The sequence below is a fragment of the Podarcis filfolensis genome, assembly GCF_964270895.1.
Source record: "Podarcis filfolensis genome assembly, chromosome: 5".
NCBI lineage: Eukaryota > Metazoa > Chordata > Lepidosauria > Squamata > Lacertidae > Podarcis > Podarcis filfolensis.
Genome location: NC_139608.1, coordinates 49,156,461 through 49,181,348, shown reverse-complemented (window position 1 = coordinate 49,181,348; position 24,888 = coordinate 49,156,461). Strand labels below are relative to the sequence as shown.

Below are 24,888 nucleotides of genomic sequence, written 5' to 3'. Positions count from 1 at the left end.
ACATTATATTGTTCTAAGCAGCCCTAGGATCAGATGGTGAAGGGTGGCTGAGAAATAAATAATGACAACTACATTTAAGATGGTGGCTATTAGCAAAACAGGTTCAAGAGGCAATGAATATGGGCTGTTGCCTTAATATTTTCCTTGTGGCTGTATAAAAACCATTTGACTAGTGAGGCACAGAATGCTGAACTAGGCAGGGCTCCCAGTTCACAATATTTCTTACAAGCACTGTTAAGAACAACTAACACACCTGGAAGCAAACCTTTAAAAGAAAACATATAGAACCAGATTTTCTAACAGATGAATTCAGCTTTGCAAGAGATACCTTGGCTGATTACAGAAAACCACCCATAATTTCTGTGGATGAGAGCTCAGAAGATACATTCATTCCTCCCACAGAGAGAAAAATGAAACAAGCAGGTTAGAAAATTATCTTTATTTGTTTTTATTTCTTTGTAGAATTAGCTAATGTTTCTGAAATGAAAAAAGATGATCCCATGCTGCTTTAAAATAACCATTAAAATATTTATAGATTGGCTATATTCGCATCAAATATATATTGATCTCTTAATTGAGATTTTCCATGACGATTCCCTGAAGAACAAAGGAATTATGCATTTCCATCATATGTAAACAGTTTATTAACTTCAACATGTAAACAGCTGATTAGTTTTGGTGTCTTGAACTACTAGTTTATAGTTTTTACTATTATTTCATTGTCTGAATATAACTGGACAGACATGTTATGTCAAAAGAATTTATTAATTCTTTAAGTGCAAAAAATGTTATGATTAACTGAGATTATTTCACAACCATTTGCAAGGCAAAACTCCCATTGATGCTCCCATTTAGCTTACTCTCTTGCTCAAGAAACATACAGGTCTTTGCCAGGATAAATACATAGGATTGCATATTTCCCACTTCATGGTGAGGCCTAGTCCTGCAGCTGTCACTACCTGAGATCCTACTGCTATATTTTTGCATCATGCCAGAAAAGCAATTTGTCTCACTGTAGAATCCATAGCACACTGGATTTCTTAAGAAGTTATTGGCATTCTGTGGAGATCTCCTCTTGCAGTGATGGAAATATTTCCTACCTGATGTTGTGTAAGATGTGGTCTATCCCCAGTTAAAATTCAGCAGACTCTTTTCCTATCTTGCTTTAAAGCTTGAAAACTACATAAACATTGCCTTTGTACTGGTGACTTGACTGACACAAAATCAAGTTTCCACGAGTAGCTAGGATTCATAGCTCAAGCTTACTTCAAATAGCCACAGCACCGAACACGCCAAGAAAGAGCGCCTTTATGGTGATGAAATGAAAGTTGGCCAATACATCCATAGCGTTGGGTATACTGTGGACTTGTTATAATAACAAGAAATTCAACAATTGTACAACACTGTTTGTAAATCTAGAAACAAGGAAACAAATCTAGAAACAAGAAATTGGCACTATAAAGTGACATACAGAAAAATGTGAATTTATGGTGTAAGATCAAGAATGATGGGGGGTGGTGGTGGTTTGCCTTCAAGTGAATATGTAGGCACTGAATCTGCAATGTCTAATCATGCAGAAAGGGCAACACAATCAAGCTTAAGGCATTTAAAGTAAAGAACTGTGTGGCTTCTCAGCAGCAGTTAGTCATTACAAGGAAGTAGAAACTCTTAATTTAACTTAGTTTGCTATAGTTTTACTTATTGCTTTGTAGAATAATTGTGCTTTGATCTAACTGACAATGTACAGGCATCACTGTTATTTCTGTTTGAAAGCTATATACTACACAGCACATATTTGCTATCAAATTGTTATCGCGCTGAAAATGTCGTAAGCTGCACTTAACTGTTCAGTGTTCTCATGATAAAACTGGAGTGGTATTTCCATATTGGATAAAAAGAAGCGTTTCAAGTATTTCTTAGGTTTTATAAGGATAGTTTTCCAATGTAGGGAGAAGTAAGGAAAATAGAAACAGATTTAAACAGAGTGATTTTGAAAAGTAAATGGCTTATGATTTCAAACCCACACTGAGACCAAGCAAGACCTATGAATGGATATGTCCTCTGATATGTAAAATACCAATGATATCAAGTCCACCATTTAATCACAGAAAACTCCAGTATACCTTGGTCATATTCCTATGTGATTCCTCCCTTTTATATTTGAGAAATTAAGAAAAATGTTTCAGTGCCATAGCACAATGCCAACACATTTTAAGTAGTTAATATTAGGGAATTATGAGGAATTTCCATGAGAAAAAACCCACACACGACTCCAGATGTGGTCAAACAAGAGAGGTATTAGAGGCATTTTTTTTCCAATGTGGCCAGAAACAACAAGAGACCAGAATTATCTACCAAAATACACATAAACAGTCAAGGTGGATTTTAACTATCAACTGAGGTAATCGTCATATTGCATATTTCAAAGATTATCTTGACGAAGCTCTGGATCCAGTGTGGTTTGATTTGAAATGTTTTGATTAAAAAATCCCCATTGTATATTTCAATCTTTCTTTGGAAGATGGGCAGATGATATATGCCCAAACAAATGAGATTTCAGAAGTAAACTTCTTTGGTTAGCATGGAGACCACACAAGGAATCTGTTTCTTCCCATTGAAGCGTGGGTCATCACACTGCGATTCATAGTTTCTTGCTACTTTGTAGTTAACCATGGTGAGCATCTGCAGGATCTCCAGCTCTTTGGCATACTTAGTCAGAACTTCACAAAGAGATTGCACAAACCAGGAGCCGTTCCCTGGATTCCGCCAAGAATAATAACCTGTAAGTAAGAGCAAAGGGAAAAAAGCCTCCTTACCATAATGAAGGGTGAAAGAGATATTTACTGCACATTACAAATAGGGTCATAATCCAAGCCATATACGTACAAGTGAAGGAGTGAACCAATTTGGGGCTATAGGTTTTTGTCACAATCATTTGCATTGCTGGAGAGGCAAGCAAAGCATTTTGCTTTTCAAGAGTGTGAGTGCTTGCCGTGGAAACCTATGCATATGCAACGTTCTCGAAAAGTACACAGGGCTGGACTGTGTCAACTAAAATGACCCCGGACCATCATGATACATGTAAATAGGGCTATTTTTTTAAAAAAATCAGAGCCTAGGATTTGAGGATCAGAAGGTTGGCGGTTCGAATCCCTGCAACGGGGTGAGCTCCCATTGCTCAGTCCCTGCTACTGCCAACCTAGCAGTTCAAAAGCACGTCAAAGTGCAAGTAGATGAATAGGTACCGCTCTGGCGGGAAGATAAACTGTGTTTCCGTGCGCTGCTCTGGTTCACCAGAAGCGGCTTAGTCATGCTGGCCACATGACCCGGAAGCTGTATGCCGGCTCCCTCGGCCAATAAAGCGAGATGAGCACCGCAACCCCAGAGTCGGCCACGAATGGACCTAATGGTCAGGGGTCCCTTTACCTTTATTAAAAATATGGAATTGTTAAGACTTTTCCAGCTAGCTGAAATAGAGAACGATAACTAAAAATAAAAGAGGACATTGATATCGTTAGCACCACAGTTTAGCATGTACAACAAATGTGTGGGATCCCACAGAGGAGATTGCGGCTGTTTTGCTCCTCCTCTGCTCATTCTGCTGCTGTGCTGCCCTAAGTTATGGTTTGGCTTAGTATTTTATCCAGACCTGGGACTGTGCTTTAGCTCTCCCAGACAAACCATGAGCTATAAACCATAGGATAAACCTTGCTTACAGCACATGGTTTATATGGAGGGATCTAAACCATGAGCCTGGGTTTGGATGCCATGCTGAGTCAATCCATGGCTTAGCAGCAGAATGTCAAGAGGAGCCGTTCCAATAGCTCACATTTGATCATTTGCACTAATTATACACAGTGGAGTCACAGGGGGGGGCAGGGGTAGTGGTGTGCCCCGGGTGCCATGTCTGGGGGAGGGTGACTCCGGATGCGGCGGCACGAGCAGCCATCGCACCACTGTAGCTGCATGTGGACGATCCTCTGTTCACGGCTGCAGCTGCGAGCAGAGGATCCCGTCTGTACAGCGTTTGAGTGGCACCGGCAGCAAACCGCTATGTACAATGCACGTGCAGTGTCGCACACATGCGCTGTACGTAGTGACGCCACACATGCACTGTGCATAGCGGTTTGCCGGCGGCGGCACTCGAGAGCTGTACGGATGGTGGAGGGATCCCTCCGTTGCCGCCGCACGTGGAGGATCCTCTGTTCGCGGCTGCAGCCATGAACAGAGGATCCTGCCACCATCCATACGGCATTCAAGTGGCACTGGCGGCAAACCGCTACATACAATGCATGCAGAGTGTTGCACGCATGCGCTGTACGTAGTGATGCTGCATATGTGCCCTGCGTAACGATGCCATGCATGCGTCATACGTAGCGGCACAATGCGTGCGCAGCCAGCAGTTTGCCCCACCCCGAGTGTTGGTTAGCCTTCGTTCACCCCTGATTATACACACAAACTAGAACACTGAAAAGCCTATATACATTTCAGAAGGAAACAAACTTGATATGTGAAAATATAAAGTGCAGTGCTTCAAACTTTCAAGACTGGCTCATAATTCAATGTAAAGAAAATACATTTCCCCATAAAATAGCATTCCATTTTTATTTAAGTTCAGCTGACAAATGCTTATATTTTCCCCAATATGTGACACTTTGTTTTACTCTCACTCATTTGTATGTCAAGTTTGTCACTTTTCCCATTTATACCTGGCACGGTGGAATATGCATACAAAAAATCTGCTTCTACAGGAATCTTGCATCCTGGATTGGCATCCATTTCCAGATCGTTATTTGGAGAACCTGCATCTGTCTGAATCCCTTCATCAAATTCAGAACCTCGACAGGCCTGAAACCATGATATAAACAGTGAGCAAAATAATTCAGTGTACACATAAATCACATACAATTTACAGGAGTTATGGAATTTTATGATAATTTTGTAACTGAAACAGATTCACATTATAGCTGAACATATACTTGAACCTTGTAAATGAAATATGGTACGTTAATGACCTATACTAGGATCAGCAGCATTAACCCTATGAAAAACATATTTGTCCTAGGGCTACAGCTTAAATATATTAGCTGCAATTCATTTGTATGAATACACAGATAGGCCATGCCATACCATTGCTGGTGAGCATGCTATTCATTATTTATTAAGTGCCTAATATTGGCCTTAAACTGACATTTTGTGTTTGTGCAGTTATCCAAAATACTTCAATACATGAGAATTTTTTAAAATGAGTTTTTAATTAATAATTAATTTAACAACAAATAAATTACTCTAGGGCAAATAATGTAACATCTTCTACAAAAGAAGGGAGAGGACAATAAAAGGAAATGAAAGTGGGTTGTAGTGTTTGAGACACAAATTGAGAAAACAGGAAAAAAGACAACTATTGAGAATCATTCTCAAGAAAAGTTGACCAAGTATCTCTCGTATCTACCTCACCTTAGGCATTGCTCTGCAACCATTTTAGACCACTGTGTCCACTTCTAGCTTCCTGCTGCTAAACTTTGGAAAACAGCTTCTACCCAGCACATGCTAGCTTGCATCAAATACCTCCTTACCTGAATGAAAAACAATTTAGGTTTTCCAATGAGGCTTGGGCACTTGTCTCCTCTGAAAAGACTTGTCAGCTCCTTTATTGCCATAGCTCCATCTGTGCCATAGATAAACCCCTCGTCTCCGTGGCTTAATAATATGCAGGCAAAACAAGCAGCATCACTGTGGCTCTCAAGGGCAACTGCAAATGAAACGTATTTCCTCTCACATAATGGAAATGCCACTTACCAAAAACTACATGTGGCAAGTGTTTTTTCGGCACAATTAAAAGAAGGGCTAACATCAATCCTATTCATGTTTACTCAGATATAACTCTCACTGGGTTGGATCTTTCTCATGCTTAAAAGAGACCCTTTGAAATCAATGGAACTTAAATTAGTTCCACTGTTTCCAATGGCTCAATTCTAAGCATGACTAAGCCTGAACTGCTCACTAGGAAGCGCTTGTACAGTGGTACCTTCGTTGTTGAATGGCTTGGCTCCTGAACAAATTGGCACCTGGAGGTTAGTGTTCTGGTTTGCGAAAGATCCTTGGAAGCCGAACGTCCGACACAGCTTCCGTGGCTTCTGATTGAGTGCAGGAAGCTCCTGCAGCCAATCAGAAGCTGCGCCTTGGTTTCTGAACTGTTTCGGGAATCGGACAGATTAAGTTTGACAACCAAGGTACCACTGTATTCAACAAAATTGCTGTGCTAGAGGAAGCCAGTACAATGATGCCTGCTAGTGCAATGGAACTCCACCCTCCAAATCTTCTCCAGAAGGTCAGGAGAACCCCCAGAACAGTGAATGAGGGGAGATGGTTTCATTGAGCAAACAGAAACAAATCTCCTTAGTGCTACACTGACAACAACCCAGTTCATTTAGTACTACCCAAATTATGTATTAAGAGGTCAGCTTCTCAAATGACCAAAGGAAGAACACAACTGGTCTTCTTAAGTTAACCAGCAAACTATCTAAACAGGGTGGTCATTGTTACCTTCCTTGAGTTTATTCTCCATAGCTTCACAGGTGAGATCATTATGGATGGAAACATCAAATCCAATGCTTCGAAAACATTTTAGCAGGTCACCAGCATCTTTATCAGTGCCATTTCGTATACCCATGTCTGATAAGAAACACAAGAAGATTGATGCTGACTGTGCAGAGGCATACTTATTATTATAGGTTGTGTGAATGCCCAATGGGAGAGAAAATGATTTTAAAACTTAAAACCTTTGAGCAGTATTCAGAAACAGCTTGTTATATTCACAAAGACCCACGCAATGGCCAGAGAGGGGGCCCTGTTGAGACTGCTGCAGCAATGTTTTGTGGCACCATAAAGACTAACAGTATTTTACGGTGCGCTTTTTGTGGGCTCAGTCATTTTCTGGGTATGGCCACTCTTCCTTTACAAGAGTTCAAGGCTGCTCAGAGCAAAATACAACCCCCCCCCTCCCCGGGACAAAGTAAACACTAAAGCAGCATGCTAAGAAATAGTAATAAAAAATACATTATCAACAGCATATCCCTTTAAAACTGCAAAAAGCCCCTCCTAAGAGAACACTATAGGCAAGGTGGTTATGTCAGACATTTAAAGCACAAAAGCCTTTCTAATAGAAAGCTTTTAACTTTATGGCTGAAGGCCAAAAAGGAATATGCAAAGCAGGGTCTCAAAATTTGAAACTAGCAATAGAAACGTCACTCTCCCTTGTTCCCATCAAATGTGGCTGATTGATATAGGAGAAGAGTGTCCCTGGATATTAGCATATTGTCTTGAAAAGCACTGCTCTCGCATACAGCTCTCTTGCTCTCCAACAGAAGTACCACCCAGAGTTATATTAAGATGATGTGAAAAACATACTTGTACTTTCTTTGAAGTTCTTGTTGTTTATAATAACACATTTTCCAATTTTCTTGTAGTCCATACGATACAGGAATTCTGGAGGAACAATTCGGTTTCGGCTAGGGAAAGAGGTCTCTGGCTGAATTTCCTGTCCATTCTTTTTTCTGTGGAAATGTAACTAAATGTTCATAGACAGAACACAAAAGCATTTCAAATTTTCATTGATGCTTAACTGATTATTAAGTATTGTGTTTCTCTTGTATGTAAGCTTTATCATTAAGATATTTTGCCAAGTTTTCCTTCACAAAACAGTATTGGTAGGCGGATGTTTGTTTTTCCATTTTTGTGCAATACACTGTTTTGTTGTTGTTAGAAGCAGTAATCAGTTGTAAATCAGTATTAATGACTGCAGGATGAAGAATAACTCAAACAAAGAGTTATTTTAGGTTTCCTTGGGAGATCAAAGTCTGTACTTATTAATATATTATTCAATACTTCTGTCCAGAAACGTTTGTTTTTACAGCTCCAAAAGATGTATCGTAAATTCGCCTTAATTCTACTGCATCTCTAGCCATGCATGTTTTGGCCAAATGTTTGTCTAATTCTGTGTGGAGTTAAATACCACTGGAATATTGCTTTAAAATAGTTCTCTTTTGGATTTATACTTATAAGCATTGTTAAAATCAAGAAAACAAATTTATTGAGAGGTGGGCCTTGATTTTACATTCTTAAATGATCAAGTAAATGACAGTATCTTTCCTGATGTCAATTCACAGGGAGTTTCAAACACACTAAAAAATACTTCATTACAACTGCGGAATGTGTATAATGTGGCACTTGTAATAGGGCTAGTTCTGCAGATCAAAGCAGTTAAATGGGCACAAGTAAACTGCTCCCAGGCTGTGCCTTTAAGACACACATTCCAACTTTTAAGTGACTGCAAGTTCTTGGTCACAGCATGCTATTACCAACCAAAGACAACCTGTACAGCAGGGGTAGCTAACCTTTCTTCGGCCAAGAATAGGAATGACACATGGTCAACCCTCTGGGGGCCAAATGTCAAAGCAGCAAAAGTGTGAAAGTGGGGGTGTGGTGAGAACTGTGGTTTTCAAGCCTGCCTTTCAAAAGCTTTTTCCAACAGCTAGTCTACACTATTTTAAATCTGTTGTTGTTGTACAAGTGTAGGGAAAGTCTTTGGGGAGACACCTAAAACATTTTGGCATCATAGAAGCAAACCCACAGGAGTGAGCAATAATATATATTTTTAATGGCTAATTTTTTGGGTGGGTGTGTGTGCACAAGTTAACCACCCTGCTGTGGACCTACTAATACCACACAAGAAAAAGTATGGTTCGTTTTAAGACAGAAAAAGTGCTTCTATTAATCTAGTCCCAATGAACATTGGTACAAGAGTGAAGCCACAGCAACATTTCCTTACCAATACTGTGGCCTAGGTAGCAAATAGAATGGGATAATGTATTTCCCTCTTGCGTGTGTAGAATTCCTATTTATTGCTGGCCTCAGCTGATATTTTATAAAAGATAAAAAGGTAAAGGTACCCCTGCCCATACGGGCCAGTCGTGTCCGACTCTGGGGTTGTGCGCCCATCTCACTTAAGAGGCCGGGGGCCAGCGCTGTCCGAAGACACTTCTGGGTCACGTGGCCAGCGTGACGAAGCTGCTCTGGCGAGCCGGCACCAGCGCAGCACACGGAAACGCCGTTTACCTTCCCGCTATAAAGTGGTACCTATTTATCTACTTGCACTTAGGGGTGCTTTTGAACTGCTAGGTGGGCAGGAGCTGGGACCGAAGGACGGGAGCTCACCCCGCCGCGGGGATTCGAACCACCGACCATGCGATCGGCAAGCCCTAGGTACTGAGGTTTTACCCACAGTGCCACCCACGTCCCTACTTATAAAAGATACCCCCCCAATCCTTAAGACAGTTCCCAAAGTTTTGGTGCACTACCTAGTGCAAGCCTCTCTTTTACATCTCATTGCCTTACGCAGGCAGGCTATTTGTGCCAATAAAGTACAAAGCCTTCTACGGAACCTGAACTATGATTATTTTGTTGTTGTTGTTGTTGCTGCTGCTTGAAATCTATTAACTTTTTGGGGGAGGGAGGGTTAGATGATAAAACCCACAAATCACCTACACACCAAATTCATGTGTGGGAGAAAAATGACTGTAATGAAACTGTGGTGTTATATCCCTCCTGTCATAAAGAACTCTAAGAAAACGAAGTACTTGCCTTTATTTTTTAAAAGGAAACACATCAAGAAACAGTGGCCTGATTCACACACCAAACTATGTTTTAAAATTACAAGAATGAGCCATAGCCTTTGGCTTGCATCTGCCACTTCTCCTTTGGAGTGGCTGGGCAGAAGAGATGAAAAGCTTCTACTCCTATTTCAGACTGGCCATGGTTTAGCATTACCCAAGCCCTGAACTACAGTGCATCTTAACTAGGGCTTGTTGAAACAAGTGAGGTTATTGAACTATGGTAAGCAATTCACTTGTTTCAACAAACCACAGTTAAGCATAACCACCATTTCTCAGATTTGGATGACAGGGAAATAAAAAATGGAAGCGTTTCTAAAGTCCTTCTCAAAGTCCTTCATTCCTCTGGGCACTCAGAGCTCAAATCGTCAGGTGGAAAACAGCTTTGAACCTGATGAGGTGATCAGTTGATCCTATTTGTTGAACCAATCATTCTTAGGAGAGTTGGAAGCGCAGAGCCTTCTGAAGCATAAGGCCAGACCAAGGCATTATGCTGACTGAGGCAACATGGTTAACAGCATAGTGTCCTCTACCACACCTGAGGCAGCAGGCCAATTGGGGGAGGATGGCAACAAAGGGGAATGGCTGAGGGGCCCAAGAGAAACAGCTGGGGACTGCTGATCTCCAGCATCTGAGACACTCTGCCCAATTGTAGGGTTGTCCCTGTTGAAGCAGCACAACGGGCTGTAGATGCTAACCTTCTTTTGTGAAAAGGATTCTGCCACAACTGCCATGCTTTGGATTTGTGTAAAGAAAGCCTCTTTCTCTAGGATAGTTCTTTCCAACTTTCTATGTTTAAGAAAACCATTCCCCATCAAATTTGTCTCCCTAGCATGCTTATTTATGTTGCAAAGGATTGTAGGGCAGAGCTCTAGGGCTGAGCCTGAACTATGAAGAACAGGGTCTGCTATCCTAGACCAGCAAGTTAAGAAACTATGTGTACTTATGAAGAGTAATTGTACAGCAAAGAATAATGGTGTGAGATATTGGGATCCTGTAGATTACAGGTGGAATTAAGCCTCTGGATTTTTAAGACCTGGAATAAATACAAGAAAACTGGCCTCTGCCTTTGCTAGATAATTTCAGTGCACATTTGAGGTCTCTTCTCTCCTTGTCCTTCACATCTGTGGCCTGGGCTTGCGATTTCACATGGGACACCAAGCCAGTAGAGCCTTGTCATTAACCCAGGAAATCAGAGTCTGCTTTAGAACAGGTTTCACCTTGAGCCCTGTACACTAAGGGAAGATTGTTAGGGATAGGAAAGCTGTTTTTCCATGCTTTTAGGCTATGGCTGATCTCAAAGGGGAGCTCCTTATTAAGCTGGCTGAGGAACCTGAGGTCTCAGGAAAACAATTGGTAATCTACCATTCTGCCTATTCATGCATTCACTCATGTGGTGAAGCAGGGAGGGTCTGCCCTGTTGGCCTCATCCCTGACCCTGTGCCCCCACACCAGCCTTGCCTCTGGCACCTGCATGTTGAGTGTGGGTGTTTGAAATGGAGTTCTCTGCATGTGAGCAGCTGTTCACAACTCATGTGACCAGGGCAACCTGATTTTACACATGTGCGGATCACATGGAACCCCTCTGCATAGACAGCTGAAAAGAGGTTTCTTTTCAGATGCCCATTCAAAGGACAGTGTAAGTCCAGGGAAACTGTGTGGCCAGCTCCTCAGGACATTAAACCCATTGCATGCAAGTAAGGTGTATAGGCCTAAAGTATATTTATTTTGTTCCCTGCTCTGACTTTATACTATCATAATGAACCCTAGGGCTGCAGTTGTTATTTGGCCAATCTTCCTCATATTTGTATTCTTGATTTGGGGAAGCTATTATGATAATGCTGGAGAGCCCCTATGTGATTCAGGTTTAGACCCATATCACTGTAATCTAGATGGACTACTGTGAGAAACAGTTGGTACTTGTCCAAGGAGTGGCAGAACAAGAAGGAAGCAAATTTGTAGTGGGGAACAAACCAGGTTTTGGAATTTCCCTTATTTGCATGCCACAGCAAATCATGATAAATTAGCTTGTTCGAGAATAATAAAAGCAGGTCACTGGTTTATATTACTCTTTGATTTGTGCCCAGCACAAGTTCTTCAGGCAGAGAAAGCAATGCAATACATTTTTAGTGAAAAATAAATCTATTCTCAAACTTAAGTTTCTGCTTACAGGAATGTAAAAAAATTACAACAAAACACAACTTGTATCATTGATTACTATGAACAGTTTGCTTCTTAAACTTGACCAAAGCAACATCTTGTAACAACACATTCCCATAAACCAATCACACTTTAATGTTTTCACATGACATTTTCTTTGACACAATGCGCGATTAGTTATGTGCAGGACTGTAAACTTCTTACTTTGTTTCAAGGGAAGATAAGTTTATGTTTTTATTCCCCCCAGTGTTATGCTTTAAATAAAATACATCTGTACATGAGTTACAGTTAATCAAAACGAACACTTACAAGGTTGACATTTTTAATCAAGAAATTGAAAAAAAGCCTTTTCTGTTAATCATTTTCTATATATTGTTTTGGGTTGTCTGGATAGGACGTTGTGCATAATTGTAACAGTATGAATTTACATTTATGTGAAATTTGAGGCCTTCAAATTCTTATGTCAGACTGCTCAATTGATGCAAATAGTCAGATTTCTGTTAAGAAGGAAGTGTAAACACAAAGATTGAAATAGTATACCTACAGCCACACCTGCATCCACTAGCAAGCAACTCAGGCTGTAATCCTATGTACACTTATTTGTGAGTCACATTGCAACAGTGGGACTTGCTTCCAAATAAATATGCATAGGATTACCCAGAGAATTTGACGAGTTAGGAGGGGCATCTAACCATTCACGTGAAGTGGTCTGTCTTATGAGTGACGGTAACAACCAATAGTTTTTAGGACAGGGTATGAGCTGGAGGTTGTCCTACCATGTTAGACCTTATGGGAGACCTACTGTGCTTCTCAAAGCTCTCCTGCACAGTAAACACACACACCCTCCAAAAACCACACACCTAAAGTCTATCACACATACATTCCAGTATCTTACTGCTGAAGTGATTTAGCTTTCTATAGAGCAAGAAATGGTTGGCAAGCAGTGAGATGTTTAAATAGGCTCCTTTGATGTGAACCCACAAAAACCCCAGCCTTCAGCTTACACCAGCAGCTGAACAATACTAACTGATTATGAAGTGGCGAACAACTTGGTAAATGTTCCAGAACTGCCATTTTCATTAATCAATTGCGGTAGGTCATTGTGCTATGAAAAATGGTGCACTTTTAACTGCTGTTCCCTCATTCATGTTTTTGTGTTTCAATCTTTACGTAACATTTATTTCCTGGCTGCATCTAACAAGTAACCTAATACGCTGTACGTTTTTCTGTATGTAAACAAAACAAAACAAAACTGAAATGCAAGCAGATTAATAGTTGTTAAAGAAATACCAATGATGAAAAAAATATGACGTAGAAAAAATATTGAGCTATAAAAGACCCTAATGGCTGCTACCTAGTTTTCAGTGTGAGAACTCTGAAAAAGGCTGGAATGCAGTTGTTGCATGGGGAGGGGGGAGGGGGGGGGAGATCATCAGATGGCTGCAGATTCAGTTGCTGCAGAAAGAAAAACTTCCCTGGGAATAAGCCCGAGTGAACTCGAGTGAGGCTTTGTTCTGAGTAAGCATATATAAGATTGCACTGACAATTCAGGTAAAGTACAATAAAACAATAAGCAGAACATTATAATTCTCAAATGCCTGCGGAGAGGAGACACGCAGATGCCAAGTTATTTATACACATTAGCTAGAACCCCCATGTAGGTCTGAGACACAGGACCATGGAAAGTGAATTCACTGGGACCACTGACTACATAAAAGTTAATTATACCTCAAAATGCTCTTTCTTTCGCAAATAATCAAGTTTAGATAACAGCATCATAGTCCCTTTAGACAAAATAGGGCATCTTATTCTATGCATGCTCTGTATTCTTTTATTCCAGTACCAGATACTATTAATCAAGTCTTGGGTGCAATACTCAGTAAGTCCCTTGAGTAGAGTTTAAACACGCAAACTGAAATGTGTCTAATTTTCAGAAACTATTTGAAAAGCTGCCCCAACTCCTTAGGCCAGATCTCCTCACTGAACAAATCTGGCAAGTGTTGGGGCAAGAAAGAGGGAAAAAGAGAGGAGGGAGTGAAGTTCTGTTCTACAAATGTCACAACTTTGTTGCAGCCTCTGGTCAGTATGGGTGAGGGGAAAACAACAGAATCTAGCACCACCCTCACCACATGCCTTGGTTATCTTTGTAAATGAGGCAGGACCAAATGTTTCGACCCCTGTACCTAACTTAAGATCATGAATAATAATTGGGTTCATCTAACCCAACCTTCCAGCTGAATGTATTCCTACCATCCTCTGATCACTGGCAATTTATATAACATCTTTTGCACGCACAAACACACCCATTCATACTTTTACTGTTACCATTCTTTTCTCAAGCCAAATTTGCTTCAGTTTCAAACTTCATACCACTCATGTAGCTCCTCTTGTGTTTGTTGTCAGAACTGAAGACTGTTATTACCTGGCACAGCTTTTTAGTCTCTTGCTTGTCTCATGCCATCATGCTATCTCTGCACACAGCCACTAAGGGTAACATGGCACTTGGCCTCACTAGTCCTGGAAGTTGGGCCAACAGTGATGTGGGGAGGAGTTGCAGAGTGGATTCCCCCCACCTGGCATGGAGCTTCTCACGTTACCTGAGCACAAGGAGGAGCTGTGCCACACTGGCTACCATCCCATAATGTGAGAAGGTACCAACAGACTACTGTTGCTTTCAAGGGAGAAAATACTTCTCCATTTCTATGCCTTACTGACCTATTTTAATTCACCAAACAAATGTGCACCCCGTCTGTGGATTGCCACTCAATCAGGAACATAAAAATGCTCATTTTCTGAGTTTAGGATTCTAAATTATATAAAGTCTGTTCTCCCCCTCTTACAGAAAGGGAAAGGGTGACACAAAGAATGTACAGTACCTTGGCTCTTCATCAAGTGGTACACCACTCTGCATCTGAAAAATACGTCCACCTTGCGATGATGAATAGGTTTCGTGTTCTCTATTAATGCCAGCATCCCACCATGCTTACACTACATTAGTGACTGAAGCAGCCTACGGGTGTGTTCACAGACCCAAAGATTTGTCTGTGTCAGCAATGGGTCACGCTGGACTTTTCTATAGGGCTATTGAAACCTCCATAACTATGGCCTAACATGCAAGCCGAGGTCATGCAGGTCTCTTCCGCTCCTGCTGACAGGCAGAAAGCATGTGCTTGCACCACTGTGATTCTATCACTGCTCTACTGTAATAATAATGCACAGAATTTTTTTAAAAAAATGCTTAAGAGATAGACACGTGGCTCTGTGTGCAGAAAGCAGAAGGTTGCTGTCCTTTGAAACCATCACCTAACTCTGATATACAACCTCACACTGTATCAAAGTAGTGTTCCTGAAAATTCTTGACTTCTTTGTAGAAAAACAAGCATTTCAGTCTATTTAATACCCCATATTTACTAGTACAGTGGTACCTCGGGTTACATACACTTCAGGTTACAGACTCAGCTAACCCAGAAATAGTGCTTCAGGTTAAGAACTTTGCTTCAGGATGAGAACAGAAATTGTGCAATGGCAACGCAGCAGCAGCAGGAGGTCCCATTAGCTAAAGTGGTGCTTCAGGTTAAGAACGGACCTCCGGAACGAATTAAGTACTTAACCCGAGGTACCACTGTATATTAAATTCTACATGACTGATGTTGGGATCCTGCCTAATCAATTTAGACCAAAAGTGTTACATGCACAATGTTTGTCCTTCTGATATTGCACCCCTGACATCCTTGCAAATAAATTTGTTGCTTAAGGTTCAACAAGACAGATTAAATAGGTTTGCACATTACTTTCTGTACCCTTTGAGAACAAACTGTCAAACTCTATGATATAATTATCCAATATCAATCTGATGCCAACTGGCCGTATTTCCCTTTCCCTAAAAGAAATGAAATTCCAAGCTGGACAATTACACATATCTGAACACACATTTGAAAGAAAACCCAGACCCTGCAATCTGAGGCTCTTCTTCGTTGAGGGCAGCAACACAAGAATGGGCCAGCAGCCTCCTTATACATTGTTCTGAATTCAATAAAGAGTTAGAATTTAATCCAACCCCTAAATTGTTGGATCTAGCAAAGGCTGGAAATAACACAGGGCAGTTTCCTCACGAGGTAGTCATGTGATAATGGCTGAGTCAGATGGGCCATTGGGAGATTCAGTGCCAGACAGCCTAACACAGGCATGGTCAAACTTGGCCCTCCAGCTGTTTTGGGACTACAACTCCCATCATCCCTAGCTAACAGGACCAGTGGTCAGGGATGATGGGAATTGTAGTCCCAAAACTGCTGGAGGGCCAAGTTTGGCCATGCCTGGCCTAACGGGTTAAGCCCCACCCTGGGCCCTGGTTTTAGTAAGTAAGACCAAAAAAAGCCAGTGTTAGTTTTTTAGGATTGCAGTTAGCAGTGATACGCTAGCGAAAAAAACTGGGACAGACAGTAAAAAGGAGAAAGAGAACATGGTTGATTTCTGTTTTGGATCCTGTGGGAGGAGTGAGAGATCCTCTTGGAGTGTAATGCTGGGAACCTCTCCATCGTAGGCTCAGGTTGTAGATATGTGTAAATAAACCATATACCATAAAGATACCACAGTCTCCACTGTGCTTCATTTCCAATAGGAGGCATGAACCCTGGTTAAGCACCTGGGTCCCTGGGATCTCATACTGTTTGGAGATTGGGCTGGCCTAACAATATATTTAGTCACCAGGCAAAAACATCCCTCTTCTGACAGGCCTTTGGCTAATTAAACCATCTATGTGTGCATGAAATTATTGTTTTTGTTTGTTACGATGGTATGTATTTTTGTGTTTTATAAAGTAAACCATCCTGTAATCCTTGGAATGAAAGGCAGTATACAAATTTAATAAATAAAGACACTTTAATGGTAAGTCTGGATGGTCCACTCCTGCCTTTGTCAATCCAGGTGCTCTGGATTGCAATTCCCACTGCTCTGCTGGCTGGGGCTGATGGGAATTGTAGTCCCAAAAATCTGGAGAGTACCTGGTTGATAAAGACTGGACTACTCGCCAATTGGCCTCTGGAGCGGGGGCCATAAGTGTATATAATCATGGCTAAAGTAAGGATTGAATTTATTTATAATATTATATCCTGCAACTTCAATACAAATGTATGTGTGTTCACAGCAGCTAACAGAATAGTTAAAAACAAAAAGTACAACTGAGTAATTATAATAGACAATAATGAATGCAAACCGATACAGAAAATTAAAGGAACAAAATAAAACAGCCACGACCCACTCAAATAGGTAGGAAAACCAGTCAAATGTTTACATTAGCGATTCCTAAAAGCTTATGGTGCCTAAGTGATAGTCTGAGCTTCTTAGCATAGTTCAGCTGGGCATTGAGGAGGTACAGTAATCTCAAAGTGTACCTCTCCACGTCCTTGATAGATCGCAGGGAGTACAGCATGAATTCAGCGACAAGGGGATCAGTAACCTGTGCCTGGCTACATACAGGCTGTGAGTTGTTCCCCTGTGCAACAAAGCAATGTTCTTCTCTTTGGCAATGAAGATTAATTTCACAGATGTCAGCTTTTAAAGGACTCAGCAGCACGGAGTGCAGAACATGCCCAGATCAGGAGAGGACAAATGAGTGCAAACTTAATTAATTCTCCCCCAATAAGTTTTGCTATGCATGTTTTGCTTCTCTAAGAGATGACAGGAACCTGTCAGCCATCAAAAGTTGGTGGAAATTAACAACCAAGAGAGGGGGTGGTGGAAGACAAGACAGGTAACAGAAATAGGCTGGCACGAAACCCTCCCCTTTCCGTTACATCTCAGAAGTTGTCAACGTAAGTAGTTATTAAGCTATGTGCAAGCACCATTAAAGAAGAATGCAAGGCCTCTGGAACAAGGTCTTCCAGGCTCCTTTTCTTCAGCAAAATACTGAAGTCACGCAGCGGATCAAGCTTTCGAAAAGAGAAATGACCCGAAAAAGTAGAACTTGGATGACGACAGTTTTGGGTAACAATTCAAGAGCAACCCCCAAACTATTAGTGTGGATCAGAATATGGCAAGTTCAGAAATATGCTGAATATTAATGTGTTGTATCTTAATTGCTTAAAAGAAATGCACTCAGGCACTCACCAAAGTAGGATTCTTGTGCATGCCATGCGCACCCACATCAGAAGCATTTCATAAAGTTCAACATGGATGTTATTTGCATGCTCATTTGCCCAGTTAGTGAGAACCAGTGCGGTAAAATGGTTAGTGTCGGATTATGACCTGTGATGTATGAATTAGAGACCCCAGGTGTATATTTTATTTTTATTATTTTAATAATGTTTCATTTAACCTTTTGGAATGTATTAGGCTTGCTTTCTGTGTGAAAGTTGTACAAATGGCAGGATGTTTTAGCACCAGAGTGTAAATCGACTATCCTTGAAGCTATGTGAGACTCAGGAAGAGGATTTTATGATGCTCTTCCCTCTTTGAAGACTAGGTTGCCAGGGTAACGCTGGACATCCAAGACCTAAAATGGCCAAATGGCCTGGGAACATTGGGGCCACTCCAAGGTGTTGTGGGGGTGAAGATACCTGTACGGAGCCATGCGTGCTTTACTTCTCATGACCTGTAACCTTTCCTGATGTATGTGAATATGTTTTATGACTCTTTGTTTGCTGTGTTTGAACTTACTATATGAGCTTTAGTTCTAAAGTGCCTCAGGGCAGACCTTCTCAATTGACACACTGAGTTGAGTGAGCTCTGTCCTATTGCAAAGCTATAATAAATGCTAGGTCCCTAAATCTGGATGCTGGACTTGGAAACAGTTTCCTTGGTTCTGTGGTTCATTCAAAAGGTGGTTGCTCCTCACCTGGGTAGCAAACAAGGTGGTGTAGAGGTGAATTCTTACCTAGGAAACCAAGTTTCAAATCTTCTCAGCCATGCAACTCACTGGATGAATTGGGCCAGTCATTAGTTCTGTCTAACCTACCTCACAGGGTTGTTGTGAGAATAAAAATGGGGAAGGGGAGAGCCATGTGAGCTCCTTAAAGGAAAGGTGGGATATAAATGCAAACAATAAAATAAACGTGCAGGTGCACTTACATACCAAGTTTGTAAGAATTCTGACTCTTTTTTTACTCCCTGCCCCAGATGAAAAACAGTGGAAAAGACAACTTGTCACACAGGTGTGTGTACATGCCATGTGATGGTGTAGGCATGGTAGAAAAAAAGGGCATATGTAAGATCCCTAATTGGGTGCACATGCTGTGGATCCAACTAACATTGAAGTCAAAAGTCCTGATGCCTTTAAGTTAGTTGAAATGTGCTTAGAAGTGCTGTTCTTGGAATGTCAACGAATCACCAACACAAATCGCAATGCTGGATGTAATCTAAAAGACAATTTCTTATTTGGAGTGTGTATACTTTTAGATTCACCTATCCTTGTGATGAAATATGAGTTGCCTCACTCCCGCTGCAATTAATCTTATGGCACTGTGGTCGCAGAATGGTTTCACTGTGTACCAATAATTTGGCCCCATAAGGTAACAAATGCTCTAGAAGTGGACTGCTTGTGACATGCTAAATGTGCCCCACTGCACATTTTATCAACCCTCATTGAATTATGCTGAGAGCACTATGTTGATTGGCCCACAGAACTGTGGAGCAGAACCATTAGTGTGATTTAATCTAAATGAAAGAAAGTTAATGGAATCCAACAGAAGGAAATTAATGTCAAAAGATTCCCCCCTGCTGCCAAATCTTCCTCACCTTCTGTTTTCTCATTGTACTTTCAGTGACATTTACAGTAATGTAATACAATAAGCATTAACTTTTAAGCTGCGACAAGTAAAAACAGATCTCAAAGATCTTATGACATCTAACAAGCAAAAAGTTATATTCATCTGCCATCTAGTGGGAAGAAGATAAACAGGTTTGTTTAAAAATCCAATCCAATCAGTAGATGACTTCTCTCAAAATACAGCAATTTTGCCGTAAAACTAAAGCAAAGACAGAGAGCCCAAGACCCTCTAGAAGAAGAAGAAGAAGAAGAAGAAGAAGAAGAAGAAGAAGAAGAAGAAGAAGAAGAAGAAGAAGAGTTTGGATTTGATATCCCGCCTTTCACTCCCTTTAAGGAGTTTCAAAGCAGCTAACATTCTCCTTTCCCTTCCTCTCCCACAACAAACACTCTGTGAGGTGAGTGGGGCTGAGAGGCTTCAAAGAAGTATGACTAGCCCAAGGTCACCCAGCAGCTGCATGTGGAGGAGCGGGGACGCGAACCCGGTTCACCAGATTACGAGTCTACCACTCCTAACCACTACACCACACTGGCTCTCTAGATGTTGGATACAACCACCCATCAGGCCTAGCCTGGTCCAGATGTGAACTGTAGTTCAGCAATATCTGGAGGGCCACACGCTCCCCACTCCTGCACTATAAAAAGAAATAATTACAAATTGAATTTAATGGAATTCAAATTGTACCACAATAAAATACAATCTGTAAGAAGTAAAGGCAGAAACGAAAATACAATTGAACATAAACAGTATCTGGACTAGTGCATTACAATTACTGTAATAGGCAGAAAAATAAGTGGTCTGCTAAGACCCTGAGCAATGTGCAAGCGGTCCATGAGGGGTGGGGAGAAGTTTGGAAGGCACTGGCGTATTAAGTATTTAAGGCAAGGCCCAGCCTCACAGTTTGGATTGGATACAAACGTGTGGCAGTCAACTTTATTTCACTGGTTCCTTTCTTGAGATATTCCCACATGGGAGGAGACAGAGCCAGGAAAATGCATCATAATCTGTCTCTCTAGCTCTCTAACCATGTTTTAAACAGGTACTCACTCACCTGCCTCTTACAGATGCAGCATGATCAGAAGTTAATAGAAAGTGAATGAGAACACACTACCAGGTTCACCTTCTTTTGAAACCTAAAACGTTCTACCTTGTTAACAATCATTATACTTTTCTATACACTAGAGTTGAGTAATCCACATACTAGAGTTGAGTAATCCACATACTAGCATTTAATTTGACCTCTTATAGGTAAAAAAAAATATTACCATGATTTTGAGAATCGCTAAAGGAAGACACACACAAAATACATAAACTTGCTGCCACTTGCTAACAGAAATTAAACATACACACATACCAATTAAAATAGGCTGCACTACAGGTTCCCAATATTTGCTCTTTTAAAAATAGAAGCCAATCACGTCCAGTTGGCCAAATCTTAGCAATCACGACCAGTGGAAGTCAGGTAGAGTGCCCCACCCAATCCGCTTGTGTTGCTTCTCCACCCTTAACAAACAAGCTTATATTAACTCGTGAATGAATACTGTGAATAATTTAACTGAAGTAAACATCCACTTGGGACTGACAATGGTTATAAATATAAAATATAATTAACAGCTATTCTTGGAATTTAATATTCAGAATTCAATTTAAAAGGAAAAGGAAAAGTTTAAATTATAAGATTCCCCCCATGTGGAACAGGTGTAAGGTTCATTTCTGGTATATAGTGCATTTATAGGTCTGTATACAATGCTCTCTTCCTCTTGTGCTATTGGACGGCTGAGTTTGAAGGCCGCACAGCAGAGGAACCAAACACAACAGCTGCACTGGCAGAAACTTGTTGCACAACCAGTGCTATTTCCCCATTAGAATTCTATCAGTGGATCCAGAATAAAGTCAAGATAAATTTCTTTTGGACAAGCTAACAAACATGTGCCTTACTTTGAAAAGAGTGAAGATCGCTGTCTTCTATCTGGCTTTGCATCTGGAACATCACCATGGTCTCTTTCATCATCACCCTGCATCTTTGTTGGCAAAGGATCTGCCGACTATTTAAAGAAACAAATGACAAGAATGCTATTAAAATACTTTTAACTTTTAAAAATGCATTTTTTTTGCCCATTTCAGAATTACAGAAAAACTGTGTTCTCAGATCCAATTAAAAAATTCTTTCAAAATTCAGGATTTTTTTAGAATTTTAGAGTTTTAGCTTTTGATGTTCAAATTACGAGAGATGCTTTTCAAAACTAAATATCCATAGACATCTTGAGTACCTACCACCTCCCTTCCTTGTATACTCATCTACACATAGAGGTGTGCCGTTGGCAAGGAAATCCCACATGTACACAGATCAGTGTACAAGAGAGATAGCCTGTGCTCAGAACCTTTAAGGCTGCACTCCTATTCACACTTGCTTTGGGGCCCCTGGGTTACATCTGAAACTCCTTTCTGATGTAATATAACTCCTTTCAGGAATAAAGAAAGGCAACTTCTTTATTCCTGATGAGAGGGTAGACTGTACATAAATTTTATACTGTAGGTCCCTCTGAACAAAATGGAATCACTCACTAGGCTCCATAAGGTGGTCATTATCTATACTAGGCAAATTGTAGGATGCAAACTGGGCAGGGAGAAACCCCAGTATCTGGCTACATTTCACAGAATAGTGAAAATAATCTGCATCATGCAATCTTGCGGAAACAAGTCTGCATTATGCAATCCTGAGGAAACAACATAGGTCAGGATCACCCACGAATCTGCTTAACGTTCTTTAATTTTAAATTTACGAAAGTGACGAGTGATATGAGTACAGCAGTAGAATTAAAGTGTGTGATACTGAAGGAGCTGCAAAAATATTAGAATTGAAAAGGGTAGAAAGGAGTGTTTGTTGGCACTATAGTTAATCCTCAGACACTGACAGCCTTTTAAGATCTTTTAAGGCTCTGTGACAGAGCACCTGCTCCACAGGCAGAAAGTCCCAAATTCAACCCCCAGCATCTCTAGGTAGGACTGGAAGAAACCTGTCTGAAATCCTGGAGAGTCAGTGCTGGCAATACTGACTCAAATGACAACAGCTTCCTAGGCTCCTTTCCATCAGGTGAGCTCCCCCCAACCTAGAAATACAGTGACAGGTCAACAGGCCTCTGTCGCAATTGGCAGCTTCCTCAACAAGCAGAAATCCACCAGGTCAGGGCTGTTGTTGTTGTCGTTTTTACAGGCAGGAATGCCATGGGCGTAGCCATGAATTAGGGGTGCTGCTTTCACCTCCAGAAAAGAAGAGAGACAGTCGCGAGTACAGGAAGGGGGGGGGGGCAGAACAGATATTGAAAACTAAGTGGGCGGGCGCGATAGCTTATCAATAAATGCTGCAAAGGGTTGAAATGGTCGAGGCACAGAACTTCAAAGGAAAAGAAAACGGGACGGAGCCCGGCGCAAGACGCCAGGAATTGGCGGCTCGACGGGGCAGGCAGGGCCAAAGCGAAGCGGGAAGCGTCGGACAGGGCGCAGCTGCGCGTAAAGAGGCAGGCAAGCGACGGGGCCCGAGCGTCCCCTCCAGCCCACCCCGGGGGAAACTTGCCTGGGCGCGCTTGGGGAGGAAGGGGCAAGCGGGGCGTCCCTCTCCGCCGGCGCTCTGCTACGTGGAGCCGCGAAAGCGAAAGCGAAAGGTCCCGCCTGGGCGGCGCAGGAACCTCGCAGCGCCCCCGCCCGGGCAAAGGTCCCAAAGCGGAGTTTCCGCGTCCCCGGCAATTTGGAAATTGATAAGGCTGTGCAGGTGTTGATTCATGGCCTGTAGTCACTCTGCACTCGTCAGCCTTCTAGGCGCACCCGACACGCCGCCAACCCCGCGGGGCAGAGGACGGGTCCGTTTTATTGGGTGCTGCCCGGGCACATACGCCCTACGCGCAACCACATTTCGAAGGAAGGGAAGCGACGCGCCTTTGCCGTCTAAGGAAGGGGGGCGGGCGGCACTTCAGTCCGCAGTCTAAAATTATCCGATTGCACCATAGATTCCACCCAAGCAGGCAGGCCCCGAGGGAAGGCGAGGGGGAAGTAAAATCCTAGGAAGGGAATTCCCTCTGGTAGGGAAGCTGCGTGGTTGGGGAATGTTGCAGCTGAGCTGGGTTTGAATCCCTGCTCAGGTGGGAAGCTCACCCAGAGGCTATTCTGTGCCACAGACTCAAGCTAATATATATTTGACTTCACTTAGCAAATTTTTTTGGAAACGTTTTTAATATTTTTTTTTTTGTTAACTTGGTGTTAAATATGTACAGTACAGTGTTCTGTAGTTGACCTTTTAATGTTTTATTTTGAAATCTTTAAGATAATATTTTAGTTTTCTGTTAATTATGTTGCTCTGACTGTATACGCTATATTTGACATTCTTCAGATTGTTTTATTGATGTTTTAATATGCTGTAAATTTTCTTTAAAATATAAAGCTGTATAGAAATGGAATAAATAATAAATAATAATATATATCTCTATTGCTGGCACCACCTGCTTTGAGGGGGCTTGGGTACACTCTTCACATTGAAATTACATGATGCCTCCCAAAGAGTCCTGGGAACTGTAGTTTAAGGGTGCTAGGAGCTGTGGCCCCGTGAGGAGTGCAGTTATTATTACAATTCTTTGAGGGAGGAATCGTGCACTTTAGATGTATTGTTACAAGTTTGGTTGAGCGACTGACACCCTATAACTTCTAGATTCAGTACAGTGGTACCTCGGGTTAAGTACTTAATTCGTTCCGGAGGTCCGTACTTAACCCGAAACTGTTCTTAACCTGAGGTACCACTTTAGCTAATGGGGCCTCCCGCTTCTGCCGTGCTGTCACCACACAATTTCTGTTCTCATCCTGAAGCAAAGTTCTTAACCTGAAGCACTATTTCTGGGTTAGCGGAGTCTTTAACCTGAAACGTATGTAACCTGAGGTACCACTGTAAAGGGTTGGAATCATAGCTGTCAACGTTTTCCCCTTTTTAAGGGAAATTCCCTTATTCCGAATAGGATTCCTCGCAAGAAAAGGGAAAAGTTGACAGCTATGGTTAGAATATGGGCAAACTCATCAACTCACCAGTTAAGCAAAGTGGTTAAAACTATGCCAAGCGCTGTTGCATTAAAGTTTAGGATCACAAGCCCATTGCCAGCTGGGGATAAGCTGATTGCTGGTCATTATCACATTAAAGATGGGTCCTTGGGTCTGGAGAAAGGTGTAGAATTTCAGCTTCCATTAGTAGGAAAATGGGAGGGAGCAGGCTTTGCCCGGGCCCGGGCAGGTGGGGGGAGTGTTAATTTACAGGAGGC

At 41.6% G+C, this 24,888-nt stretch overlaps 1 protein-coding gene across 4 annotated transcripts; it reads right to left on the bottom strand.

Annotated features, from left to right (window-relative positions):
* Positions 1 to 424: 424 nt before the first annotated feature.
* Positions 425 to 23,624, bottom strand: CASP7 (caspase 7). Of its 4 annotated transcripts, none has more exons than XM_083616744.1 (7): positions 23,166 to 23,624; positions 21,530 to 21,636; positions 7,411 to 7,556; positions 6,547 to 6,675; positions 5,577 to 5,752; positions 4,710 to 4,848; positions 425 to 2,780 (listed from the first exon to the last, which is right to left on the bottom strand). In XM_083616744.1, the coding sequence occupies exons 2-7, from the start codon at positions 21,610 to 21,612 to the stop codon at positions 2,557 to 2,559; spliced, it is 897 nt and encodes a 298-aa protein (XP_083472870.1). In that variant the 5' UTR covers positions 21,613 to 21,636; positions 23,166 to 23,624; the 3' UTR covers positions 425 to 2,556. The 4 variants fall into 4 exon arrangements, with proteins under 4 accessions (XP_083472870.1, XP_083472872.1, XP_083472871.1 ...); XM_083616746.1 differs by having other exon boundaries at positions 23,414 to 23,624; XM_083616745.1 differs by having other exon boundaries at positions 22,545 to 23,549.
* Positions 23,625 to 24,888: the final 1,264 nt, after the last annotated feature.